Below are 13,885 nucleotides of genomic sequence, written 5' to 3' on the forward strand. Positions count from 1 at the left end.
ATTGCCCATATTTTTTAGTATTATCACCTACTGTCTATATGTATACCTATCACATGTAAGTAATGAGAAACTTACAAGGGTTAGTAAATGGTAAATGTAATTTAGTATGAAATGCCCTTGAACATTTGTTGCTAAAATATCCCAGGGCTCTTCTCTTTAAGCAGATTTCCATATCCCTTACAAATATAGCCTGTGCCCGTTCACTGCTATCCTCCACTAGAGAAGTGACTTCAGTTAAGTGATTCTATAGAGAGAGATGTCTGTATCACATAACTCTTGTGGAAGAAGCTCATAGAAGAGATGGGATTGCACAGGAAACTCTTTGTTTCATCTCATGAAATTTTTAATTCATCTTGCAATCTGAAAGCAAGGTTTGTAGGACCATAAATGGGAGCAAAGGGAATGGTTTTCAAAATATACAAATATTCCAAAATCTATGTGGAAATCTTGATGTATACTGCTATGTCTTCCCCAACTATGTTAAGGCCACTCCTTTACCCAAGAAAGTTTGCCAATATGAAGCAGGAACCCACAGGAGTTAGTTCAGACAGTCAGCATTAAAGGGGCAAATTGTTCTCCACATATTTAGCAGGAGATGAAGCAACCTAGACATGTGTCCCTGAAATACAGTACTCCCTTCCCTACCCAGCACATTCTTCAGAGTATGTGGTTTGTGCTACTGACGTTTATCTCCTCCTTCTATGTTGACTACTTCTATGGGTCTATTTGCATACCTTTAATTTCCTCTCAGCCAAAATGTGGCCCAGGATTTCTAAAGAACTTTGAGATTCTCTGATGTGAAATGTGCTTTATAAATATAAAAATAGTATGAAGGGCGGATTATTAGAACATATTTTATTTGAACATATTTTACTTTAAAATATGAATTAGAACATATTTTATTTCAATCTATTTACTTCAATCTATTTGTTTATGAAACCTCATTTAAAACTCATATCAAATCTGTATGTAAGATGAAATATGTATACCTGATTTTGTCAATTAATTTTTAAAATATTTATATTTTAAAAAGGTCCAAGTTAACAAGAAAACATATATTATACAAGAAAATGTTCCAGACATAATTCATTGTCTCCCTTTCTCATACAAAATTGAGAATTTGATACTTACTAGTCTTGAGAGAGAATAACTATATAGCAAACACTAGCAATAGCAATTCCCAAAATCATATTTAGGTGATAAAGTATAGCAAATCTAGGTTTATATTTTCAAAGCTTATTTGGAAAGTAGAGAAAAATATCACAACACCCTACCTTTCCCAACAGAAGCCTAAGGGTCAAGAATGATTATTATGGCCTCAATCCTGCAACTCTTACATATCAAAACTTCAGTTGCAGGCAATGCGTGTTTGACACATGCAAATATATTAGACAAGGTCCCAAATGGCAAAAAAGACAACTGTCAAATAAGTATTCTTTTAAAAAAAATCTGATTCTCATCATGCAATCTAAAAAGAAAGCATTCTATAGGAAAACCCCAGGATTTAGGAAAAAGATGGCTAATCAAAATCTCAGCATCTTGAACCAGGAATAATTCGAACCCTGTTTGGTGAACTTTTAGATGTGTAATCTTCTTCTAATGTCCTTGTTACTAATAGTGATAGAAATGTAGCCGTGTTAGTCTGGTGTAGCTGAAACAAAATACAGGAGTATATAGCACTTTAAAGACTAACAAGATGGTTTATTAGATGATGAGCTTTCGTGGGCCAGACCCACTTCCTGGGTCTGGCCCACGAAAGCTCATCATCTAATAAACCATCTTGTTAGTCTTTAAAGTGCTACATAGTCCTGTATCTTGTTACTAATGGTTCTCTTGGAAACACATCATCTGCGGAACAACTTCAGTAAATGAAGCCAAAGTTAGCATCTTCTTAACTCTGTTCAGGAAACTCCAGTATCATCTCCCTGTTCCCTACTACTAGGTATACAACATACATTTATTTATTTTTAATGTACATATAGCCTCCTCCCCACACACACTTTTTAGAAGCTCCCTTGATTTATCCATTGTATTCTGTATTTGATTATAAATGTGGATTCGTGGTATGAAAACAACTTTTTAGCTCTATCTCCAAGAGACGGAGGCTGGGAATTTCACAGAATCATAGAACTGGAAGGAACCTCAAGAAGTCATCCAGTCCCCTGCACTCATAGCTGGACCAAGCACCACCGAGAGCATCCCTGACACGTGTTTGTCTAACCTGCTCTTAAAAATCTCCGTAGGCCATTTATTCCAGTAGTTAACCACCCTAATGTCATTTTTCCTAATGTCTGAGCTAAACCTCCCTTGCTGCAGTTTAAGCTCATTGCTTCTTGTCCTATCATTAGAGGTTAAGGAGAATACTTTTTCTCTTTCCTCCTTGTAACGACTTTTTAAGGACTTGAAACTGTTATCCCCCTCTCAGTCTTCTCTTTTCTAGACTAAACAAATCCAATTCTTTCAATCTTTCTTCATAGGTTATTTAATCATTTTTGTTGCTTTTCTCTAGATTTTTTTCCAATTTGTCCACATCTTTTCTGAAATGTGGCTTCCAGAACTGAACACAAGATTCCAGCTAAGGCCTAATCATTGAGGAGTAAAGGGAAATAATTACTTCTTGTGTGTGGCTTACAACACTCGTGCAAATATATCCCAAAATTATGTTTGGGGTTTTTTTTACAACAGTGTCACGTTGTTGATTCATATTTATCTTGTGGTCCACTATGACTCCTAGAACCCTTTCCAGAGTACTTCTTCCTAAGTAGTCATTTCCCATTTTCTTTGTGTGCAACTGATTGTTCATACCTAAGTGGAAATGCATTTGTCCTTATTTAATTTAATCCTATTTACCTCAGACCATTTCCTCAGTTTGTCCAGATAATTCTGAATCATAATCCTGTCCTCCAAAGCACTTATAACCCCTCCCAGATGGATATCATCTGCAGACTTTTATAAGCTTAATCTCTATGCCATTATCTAAATCATTGATGAAGATACTGAACAGAACAGTCCCCAAACTGATCCTTGCAGAACCCCACTCATTATGGCCTTCCAACATAACTCTGATCCACTGATAACTACTTCCCGGGAACAGATATCCAACCAATTATGCACCTACCTTAAAGTAGCCCCATCTATGTTGTATTTCCCTAATGTATTAATAGGAAGAAATATAAATGGACACCATGTCACTGTCACTTGGCCCCAAAAGAAGGTTCTCTTTCACCAGCGAGCAAAAGGTGCTGCTGCTCCCTTTTCACTAACTACCTCCAGGAAACAATAATAGGTGATGTTTGGCATCTGCATGATTTTGATTTCCTGATGTGCTTTTCCTCTTTCATTCCTATTAAGGCTGAAGACTCAAAAGCTGGATATTTCCTGAAACCAGGCTAGCTAGAGAGCTTGGTGTAAAAGAAAAGGGTGTTGACATTGCATTGTTAGTCTGTCATAAATGCGAAGGAAGACCTTAATCATTCATGCTCTTAATCAAATGATTAAAAATATGTAATTACATTCAATTACATTCCAAGCAAATTTCCTAGATTAAAAAAAGTAAAAACTCTTGAATACATATTTTACCTTGCTTAGGGAACATTGTTATTGTTCTTGCCCTTTCCCTTTTTATGAATTTTTTTTCATCTGATCATTCTCAGGATGATTCTTAAGCAACATATTTAAGCCTTTCCTGCTCACTTCATCCATCCAGCCAAAGACAGCCCTAACGAATGAGTCCTTTATCTCAAAGGAGGAAAAAATCTTCAATCTCAAGTAATGGGGAAGGGGAGGAGGGGAAAGGAGGAAGTTTAATTTCTAGAACATGGGAATTGCTGATCTGGAGCAGCCTAATGGCCCAGCTAAGCCAGAATTGTGGCTCACACAGTAGCCACTTACTGGATATATCAGAACAATGTGTAAGATAGTCGACATAACTGGAAATTTTCTTCTATCCCCCACTTGTAATTGACTTACACCCAGAAGTATGAGGATTCTATTGTACTACTGGAGTTTCCAAACAAAAAAACTCTATGTGCAATATGAAGGCAGAAGGGCCTTGCTGGGCTTTCTGTAAATGGAAGGGCAGTCAGTCCAAGAGGTACACAGGGGCTGCCACCCAGAACAATAAGTAGGATACTATTGGGTCAGACTCACTTTTTGGCTCTAATGGATCCAAAGGAGCTCTGGTAATGAACACTACATACTTCATCTAAAGCTCACTGAAGTCAATGAGAATACTTCCACAGATTTATATCAATTATGGATCAGCCCCTAATTCAGGAATAGTAGCCTGAAGAAGTGGCAATAAAAAATAGATTGAATGGGAACGGCTGAAGCATGAGAGACTACAGTTAAAACGGGATGTCTCCTCCTAAAATTCAGCATTACCTCCCTGGAAATGCTGGAGCTAACAAATGAGCATGGAGCCAGACTTTTCAGAGAGAGTTCACAATCACTATCCCCACACTCCGTTGAAGTATAGGAAGAAGGAGTAAGAAGAAGCAAGGAGCAAGAGAAAAAATGTAAATGAACTATTTGTAGAGTTGCTTTCTATGGCTCGTTCTAGGGAGGACTGCAATATTTTTATCATTTATTTTGCCCCATACAAAAACTTCCATTAAAAGAATACACCATAAAGTCTGAAGTATAACTCCATGCATATACAGGAACAACTCTCAGACTCAAGCAAACAAAAGCACTCACAGTTGCACCAAAAAGATACACACACACAACTTCGAAGTGCATTAATTCGAATAACAGCAGCACTGTTCATTTTAAAAGAAAGCTGAATGGATGAGGAAAGTTCTTGACAGTGCCTGTAGAAACCAGCAATAGTATAAACCAACTAACCAGCTGTAACAATAAATGAAAGAAAATACATTTCATCTCAGCAATAATGTGTTTCAAAGGTGCAGTTATGCTGGATACCTGCAGTTTGTTGGTATTGAAGAAGTTTGGCTTTTGACCTTGTGCTTCATGATTCACTATGAGTCTGCAGGCATCCAATATAATTGCCCATTATTTCAAATGTTATTGCTAGCATATAAATATAAATCATATATACTAAACCTTATCTCTTTGTATAGGCACATAATATACACACCTGGGAGGAAGGATGGTCTTGGTGCTTAAGGACCTAAACTGGGATTTAGGAGAACTGCACTTTGGCTTCCTGACTGCTATAGACCTTTTATGTGACCTTAGGTAAGCCACTTAATCTCCCCGGCTGTGCCTAGACTGGCAAGTTTTATACTAGCTGTCTACACTGGCCACTTGAATTTCCGCAAGAACACTGACTTCCTACTGTCTGAAATCAGTGCTTCTTGCGGAAATACTACACTGCTTCCGTTCGGGCAAAAGTCCTTTTGCACAAAGCTTTTGCGCAAAAGGGCCAGTGTAGATAGCTCAGATTTGTTTTGTGCAAAAAAGCCCTGATCGCGAAAAGTGCTTTTGCGGAAAAGCGTCCGTGCCAATCTAGACGCTCTTTTCCGCAAATGCTTTTAACGGAAAACTTTTCCGTTAAAAGCATTTGCGGAAAATCATGCCAGTCCAGACATAGCCCCCATGTCTCAGTTTCTTCACTGGTAAACTGGAACTAGTATGTCACTACTTCCTATGGGTATTATCAAGAAGACAACTTCATCACAATGGCTACGTCTAGACTGGCATGATTTTCCGCAAATGCTTTTAACGGAAAAGTTTTCTGTTAAAAGCATGTGTGGAAAAGAGCATCTAAATTGGCACAGACACTTTTCCGCAAAAGCACTTTTTGCAGAAAAACGTCCGTGCCAATCTAGATGCGCTTTTGCGCAAAAAAGCCCCGATCGCCATTTTTGTGATCAGGGCTTTTTTGCGCAAAACAAATCTGAGCTGTCTACATTGGCCCTTTTGCGCAAAAGCTTTGCGCAAAAGGACTTTTGCCCGAACGGGAGCAGCATAGTATTTCCGCAAGAAGCACTGATTTCTGACAGTAGAAAGTCAGTGTTCTTGTGGAAATTCAGGTGGCCAGTGTAGACAGCTGGCAGGTTTTTCTGCAAAAGTAACTGCTTTTGCAGAAAAACTTGCCAGTCTAGACACAGCCAATGAGTAAGGCTCTTAGAGAGCCTCTCATGAAAAAAAAAAAAAAAACACCTCCTCATCCCACAGAATTTTTTGCCTCCTGTCTGATGCGAGGGCATCAGCTCTTTTCTTTCTCTTTTGTCAAATTTATTTTCCTGTTGGCAGATTGGCTAATTCTCTATGGGTGTGTCTACACAGCAGAGCTTAACTCAAAATATGCTACCCATGCTTTGAGCTATGTAAATTTAATATCTTATTTCAAAATTGGGAGCATCTACACCGCACTTATTTCGAAATAGAGCACTCGTTCTCTGACTCCTCATACAATGAGGTTTACAGGATTCAGTGAGAAGTCCTCCTGTTTGATGGTATTTCAATATTATTTCAAAATAACTGCGGGCTGTGTAGAAGCAGATTAAGTTATTTCGAAATAATATTGCTGTGTAGAAGTACCCAGGTGGGATTGTGTGTCAAATTATCTTATTCGTGATTATTAGTATTTGTGTTAAACCAAGTCACCCATCACTATTTATATATGCCCATGAATAGAACCATATGCAAAAAATGAGACAGCATGAAGACAGGTAAAGTACATTTTTCATACATTTACAAAGCTAGAATATTTTAAACATTATTTTGACTTTCCTGCTTCATTACAGGTTACTTTAGCTCAGCCACTAATAGGGAGAAAGGGGACTTGATTGGTCACTGGTTGGGAAACGAGAGCATTTTTTACCTTCTCCAGGATCTTCTAAGAGGTCTGATTTTGCCCAGGTGGAAATTCTCCCCTTTGAAGCATGTTGGGGGAGGGGGAATTGAAGCCTAGTGAGCTTGGATTCACACTGTGGACTGAATGGATTCACACCGCTACTCACTCTGGAACAGAAAGCACCTGGGGGCAGCTACAGGTCCGTCCCGCCCCCAGCGTCCCAGAGCGCCCGCACAGGCAATAGTAGCGAAGGCAGCAGCAAAGCAGAGACCCGCCTCTGGCTCTCGAGGCTTTGCGCGTGGACTCGGGCTTGGCTTCAGCAGAGGTCTCCGCACTCGGGCTAAGTTTAATGCGGGAAAGGGGGCGCCGCGCTCTCGCGCCCGCTTCCCAGGGCTCCTCTCCCCAGGTCTTTGGGGTTGTCTTCTCCGCAGCAGCGCCACCGCTTTTTACAACGCGGGTTGAAAGCAAGCCCCGCCCTCCCCGGGGACCTTTCTCCTCAGCGCCGCCCTCTCTCGGGCAGGCGGGCTCGGCAGCAGGTGCCGGCCGGCAGACAGAGGCCATGTGCGGATGGTACCATCTCCCCCGGGCTCCCCGGCCGCTCCGGAGAGTGCACGCTAGCTATGGCTGCCCCCTTTTCAATGGGATCATGGGGGAACACGCCGCACGGGGGCCATCAAGGCAGGAGAGGAAGGTGCCCTCCGCTGCTAGAGGAGAGCTCGCTGGATGCTCTTTAAAAGCACGTGCGCCGGGTTTTTCTCTTTGCACAAGCCCCAAGCCCAGCCCCCTCCCCTTCGCTCAAACCAGCAAGAATAAGACCCTCCCTCACTCGCTCTCCCTCTCCCCCAGAGCTTAGGAAGAGCTTTGTCCCTACAAGTCTCAGACACAGATCGGGGGGTGGTTTCCACTGGGTCGATTCTGGGGGTGAAGCGCTTCCCTATAGGACCGGGAGTGAGATCAGGAGGTCACCCCCTCTCCCGCCTCCTAGAGAGCCGGATGGGCAGGTGACTTCTGTATGCAGAACAGAGCGGGGTGATGTGGGGTTTGCTGGAAACCCCTCCCTGCTGGAAACAGAATAAACAGGGTGTTCGGGGCGATGGGGTTTGTGTGTCTGTGTGTGATGGTTTCCGTCTTCCACTGAGTGTACGAAGGAATTAAATCTCCGTGTCAGGTATCAGAAGGCCAGGAGAATATTGTGTGTAGATAAACCTTGCCACCCCCTGCCCCTGAGAGACCCCCATATACAATGTAGAAATGATGAATGGGCTCTGGGAAAGGAGATCGAAGCTCGCTCTGCGCTGGCTCCACTCTCTTCAACAAAACTATAGGGCAATTAATTGTGGCTTGTCCCCTCATCCTTCATCTCCTTGTGGCACATATCGATGGAGATTACTGCTGATGGACCATTTTATCACCTTAAATAAACAGTCGCCACCTTCTCTAACCTCAATCTAATATATGGCCGCTATGTGTAAGGGTGCTGGGTAACTAATGATGTAAAATAGCTAACCCATACGTGTTCCCAGTAATCTGCACAAATGCAAATCTTGCCCACGCTGATGCACTTCCCTGAATGTGAAATACACACACTAGGTACCAGCTCCCTGGAAATTGAAGAGCACTAGGCGTACAGACTGCTGGTTCATGTGACCCCTGAGTTTTACACAGCCTATTTATTACCGCGGCAGGCTAGCGCTTCACAGTGAAGGTGGAGGACTCAGCCTTTCCATTAGAAAAGCTGTTATCCAAGACCAAGGGACCGTTTGGGTGCATTTCAGCTTTCCCCCACACTGAAACTTTGTATTCAAATACCCAGCCCTCATGCCCTCCTGTATGTATTCCCTCCCATACACAACCCTCTCATAATTCTGCTCTTTTGAAATGAAGAGCGGCTCCGAAAATTGCCCCAGACGCGTATTTTTACACCTGCAGCATTACCATTGATTTTAACAGAAATCCTGCCTACTCCAATGGGAGCAAAGACTGCTGGTTTGGCTCTAATTAGTTTGATTATTGTGATTGTCTAACTGAAAGCAACTGTTTGAGACAACACCTCCACCCCCCACCCGCAGCTACTTAGCTCACAATCCCTGGGAATTTATTTAAAAATACAACACTTTCCAATTGATGTTTGAAAATCGTGCCGTGTGTTTGCGGACTAACTTTTTCATATCTATCTTTAATGTCTTAACAGTGACAGGATATTGAAGACAACAAATAAGCACGATAATATATAGGATAAAGTGGATGGTTGTATGAGAGTAATTTTTTACTATTAGTGGGTAAATAATACGCATTTCGAAAAGATGTGTTAACTTTACAAACCAACCTGATCAATACTATTATCGCCTTTTTGATCATCCATATTGTATAATTCTCCATCAAATATTTTAAATCAAAGAAATTAGATGTGCACCTCACATTGCAAGAGCGCTAAAATGGTGACACAGCCCAAGACGTGTAAAATTAATGATGACAATTTGCAACTCTTAATGTTTATGTATGTATTTATTAGCCACAATATGCGAGTTATTGAGCTAGTGATGCGTGTCAAATTGGAATTCATCATCCCTATAGATATTTTGTAGATTTGTGCCACAACATTATTAAAGGTGTGGAGGAGATTTTATTTGTGAAGTATATACTCAAGAAAAAAAAGTTTGAACCTGTCTCTTGTCTGCAGCGCAATAGAGAGACCGTGTTTTCCTAAAGATGTTAATCCAAGCTGTGATTCCTCTAAGGCGAAGAAGGGGTTTATGCTTTACTGTTGGGGGAAAGAATGTATAAAGTACCTTGGGAGAAGAACTAATGACTACACGGTGTTATACTTTCACAATATGATTAAGAAGATGCCAAACAAAACTAAATCAATAAATATTAGTTGGTAAGGTTCCTCCAACACCTATCCCCGAAAATGTGTACTTCGAAACCTTCGTATTCATTAAAGCCCGACCCTGCATTTCCTACTCTTTTATCCTAGGCAGATTGGGCCCTCAATCTGTTGCTATCTTTCGGGCACAGAACTCTAAAAAATCTCTGAAAGTTTTGTGCTTTCGAGTGACTCTTTGCTAGGCTTGGAACTTCGGTAGGTTTATTTGGAGCTAGAACTCAAATTAAAGTCAATCACCTCTCACCTCATCCACAAGCCACTTTCCTTCCCCTCAGAGAGCCACCTACAGTATGCGGAATTAAGTGGTGAAGCCAGTTGAAAATCAGTTCTACCACAGATCAAACAGTGCTATGATTCTGTACATTTTCTTTCACATCGTATGTGCTGATCAGTTTTCTTTCTGAATGTGCATTAAAGAGTGAAGAATATATTAACACATATGTATATTACAATATCTCAATTTTGTTAACATATTGCCTATCACAAATCAAACATATCTACGTCTTCAATTTCTTATAAAAAATGAAAAATTCTATTCCAATGCAAGGGAAAGTTGCCTATCAAACAAGTTAAATGACAATGCGCTTAGTGAAGACCTGAAAAAATGTAATAATCCTGGCACCATTTCTCCTTTGCTTTCACACGGTGAAAACTATTCAAGAAGTAGGCAGAACACGACGAACATTTACAAATGTCCTTTGTGATCGATGTATTCTTTATCAAATCCACCTTTAATGCTGTGATTGGGAAGAAACTCTGCAGACTTCACCAGCTACTCTGCAGCGTGCTATTTATTCCACTCCTTAAAAATGTTCCTTCCAAATCACTTTATCTTTCTTTCTCTTTTTAAAACCTTTATCTTGTAGATTTACAGAGCTGCCCTGAGAAGTAAAACATGTATTGTCTGAGTAGTTTGGTTGGCGATTAAAAGTGCATTTCAAATTCCATTAAGTGCATGTAATTTATGAGATAGGTTTTTCTGCACTGGAGAGTAGAACATTCGCTAAAACTCTTTTGGCTACAGATTAAAACTAAAGCACAAAAGTCGTTGAAAACTAAACTGTTACCCAAAACAAACATTTGCAAGGCAAAGAAGGAACTAAACTTGTACCAACATCCCTAGTATTAATGTAATTTAATTAATTTACACAGTGCCATTTAATGGTAACTTTCGTAGCAAGTCAATCTTTGAAATCATGTAAACAAACCCACATTCTACTTTTGGAAGTGTTTATGGGTTGTTGTGGAGTTTCTGAGTATTTTAACAGCCTATCTAAAAAACCAAAAATTATAAAGAACCTACTTTGAGAAGCAGTGTTTTGGGAACGATGCAGAAAACATTCAGATAAAGATATTAAAGCCTTCTACTTTACAGACACTAAATCTATGTTATTGTTAATACATATGATATGCTAATCTATTCAAGCTAATTATTTGCACTTCGAAAAAGTATTAGCACGTTTTCATTAGTATTATCTATTGACGCCATTGAAGGTATATTTAATATTTATGAATGTTGCAAATAGAAAGAGTAATCAACTTCTAAAATGAACAAAGATTGTTCACTAATTTGGGTTTCCCTTCGAAAATTAAAAAAAAAAAACCCGGTTACAACAGGATTAAGTGCCTATCAAATCCCATGTACAAAATCCAGTACAGGACATTTGTACTTTTGAAAACAAACGTGTCATATTAGATTACTATGTCACACTTTTCAATAGAAATAAAAATAAATTATCCAGGTGTGATTGATGTTAACAATGTTTAAAAGGTAAATAATATTCCAAGGTGAGGTGGGGAGGGCCGGGGGGAGTTCTCCGCTGCCCTTCAAATGAAAACTGAAACTTTTCGCCTGCCAAGCTCAATTGAGTAATTGATTTATTGCAAAAGAACTAAGAATAACGCCCTGCAAACTTTGGCTTTTCATATAGGAACCAAATAAGAGAAACAAAAGGAACCAAGAATTGCTGTGTTGGTATGGGCATTCTGAATTCATTTCCCCAAGTGCTTTCTCAAAAACTTGCTCCCAGAAAACCTTGTTTTGTAAGGGGCGCCTCCCAGAGAAGGGTCCTTGACAGAAAAAGACCCTGCCTCTACCAAGCAATGCGACTAATTGGAATCGGCGGGGAAGAGCAGGGCGTTTGACTCTTGTCACTGGGAGCCAGCAGGGTGCAGAGCGAGAGGGTGCAGGGTCAGTGATTTCAGGCTGCTCAGGTGTGAGGGAGGGTAGCTGTAGGAAGGGTACATACGGTTGTTGGGGTCACTGGTGTGCTGGTTCAGGGGGATGATCTCCATGCGTTGCTGTCCGTACAGGTAATAGTCCAGCTCCTCCGCTGTACAGCGAAACCTGGGCGCCGCTCGCTCGCTGCACTTGGTGCCCCCGCCGCACAAGTCTTTGCTCTGCAGGGAGGCCGGGACTCCGGAGGGGGGCTCGGAGCTCGGAAGCTGCCCAAAGGCAGGAATCTGGGCCACAGAGATCGAGGTCAGCCCGGCGAGGGAAGCGGCGGCGGCGGCGGCGGCGCAAGAGGAGGTGGAAGAGGCTGGGGTGGACGAGGAGGAGGAAGAGGAGGCGGAGGAGAGCGAGGCTGGGCGCTGGCGGAGGCTGTCAGCAGAGGGGTCCGCTCGCTCGGGCGGCGGGAGCTGGGCGAGGGCCGCGCTGCCCTTCAGCTGGCTGCTCTGCGGGAACAGCTGCTGCCAGTGCTGGAGATACGCGGGATCCACCTTCAGGAAAGCAGATCCGCCGGGGTCGCCGGGCTTCAACATCTCTGCCGCCTAGAGAGCAGGGGAGACGCGAGAGGCGGGCGTGAGCTCCTGCCCCAAGCCGAGCCCGCACGCAGGCGGCGAGGGGGGGTGGGGGGGGGACGGTTTGAAAGACGAGGCCGAATGAAGTGTCCCGCTTTGACTCCTGCGGCGTCCCAGCCTTAGCGAGAGAAATCCCAGCCTAGGCTCGCAGGAGTCCCAGCCTGACACACAACCGGCTCTTCCTACCGCAGGCAGAGAAGGGAACTTTTCCACTGCTACACCAGCCACTAAGTGCTTCTCTGCCCCAATACATTACAGGACAGACCTCTTGGGCCGGGGGGGGGGGTCCTTGCATTTACAGCCCCTCACGCCAAGTACCTGCAAGGAGAAGGGGTATCCCACGGGGGGCACCCCAACGTCAGAGAGACGAGCCAGCCAGCTCGCCAGACCTCTACAAAGCTCCGGGGCGAACTGTGCCCTAACAGAGATCTTTCTCCAGCCTTCTCCCCCTCCAGCCCCACACACACCCCCGTGCGCTTTTACCACCGACAAACAACCCCAAAGTTCACTTTACGCAGCGGGTGGGAGGCAAACGAGCCCGTGTTTCCAGGGGTGAGTGCACGAGAAAAACAATCGCTCCGCGGCATCCCTGAGCGAACTTGGCACAGTCAGACACAATTGCAGGTCGCTGCATCGGACGAAGGAGAAACCCCAAACAAACAGCGACACAGCCTCCCACCGCCCCCCTTGCTATAGCCGCCCCAGAGCTGGGAATGGCATGGCACCCCCTTACCTGAGCACTTCTACCGGCCTCGCGCGAGTGTCTGTGCTGGGTGCCCCGGCAGGTCACAGGTCGCACGAGAGGCTTCAAAAGGGGACGATTTTGTTATCCCTGCACAACACGAGCTTCTAGGTAACGGCTGGAAGGGCCAAACCTGGCGAGAGCCGAGCAGCCGGGCTCCCTCTGCTGTGGCTGTGTATTTCAGGCGCGTCCGGGCTCCTCTCTGGCAGACTCTGCGCTGGACACGTGGGCTTTACGACAGCACAAAATACAAGTGTGTCTGCTGTGTGTGAGAGAGGGAGGGAGAGAGGGAGCGGGAGGTTAACCCTAGATCTAAACACATAGCCCCGTTTTTGGCAGCCTTCCCCACTTTGTTCCTGATTTCATTCTTAAAAGTATCCCCTTTCATTACCTGGGAGAGTTAGGTTCTTAAAACAGTCTATTGCTATTATTCCATAGATAAGGGAGAGATGGCTAAGAAGGGATTCTGGGGTGTTCAGACTTGCCCTGCTTAGTTTCTAAGGCAGGACTACGGAGTACAAAGTTGCACGTGTTTGCAATGGGTTTGTGAGACAACATCTTGAGCGAGAAAGCGGGACAGCTGGAAGGAACCTGTACAGGAAGCGCTGTTCCTTTCAGTGCAGGTTTACACTAAAACAGCTTCAGATAGAAAAACTTTAGACAGATTTAAACTCTCCCCTTGTAGTTCAGT

General features: G+C 43.0%; 1 protein-coding gene across 1 annotated transcript in view; it reads right to left on the bottom strand.

Moving 5' to 3' along the window:
- PRDM6 (PR/SET domain 6) overlaps window positions 1–13,625 on the bottom strand; it is a 96,123-nt gene extending 82,498 nt beyond the window's left edge. The window contains exons 1-2 of the mRNA XM_075931937.2: window positions 13,186–13,625; window positions 11,900–12,422 (exon numbers count right to left, since the gene is read on the bottom strand). Coding sequence (XP_075788052.2) covers window positions 11,900–12,413 — 514 coding nt within the window. The 5' untranslated portion in view covers window positions 12,414–12,422; window positions 13,186–13,625. The remainder of the gene's footprint in view (window positions 1–11,899; window positions 12,423–13,185) is intronic.
- Between the last annotated feature and the right edge of the window lie 260 nt (window positions 13,626–13,885).

The sequence above is a fragment of the Pelodiscus sinensis genome, chromosome 6 (genome assembly GCF_052426305.1).
Source record: "Pelodiscus sinensis isolate ZL-2025 chromosome 6, ASM5242630v1, whole genome shotgun sequence".
Classification (NCBI taxonomy): domain Eukaryota; kingdom Metazoa; phylum Chordata; order Testudines; family Trionychidae; genus Pelodiscus; species Pelodiscus sinensis.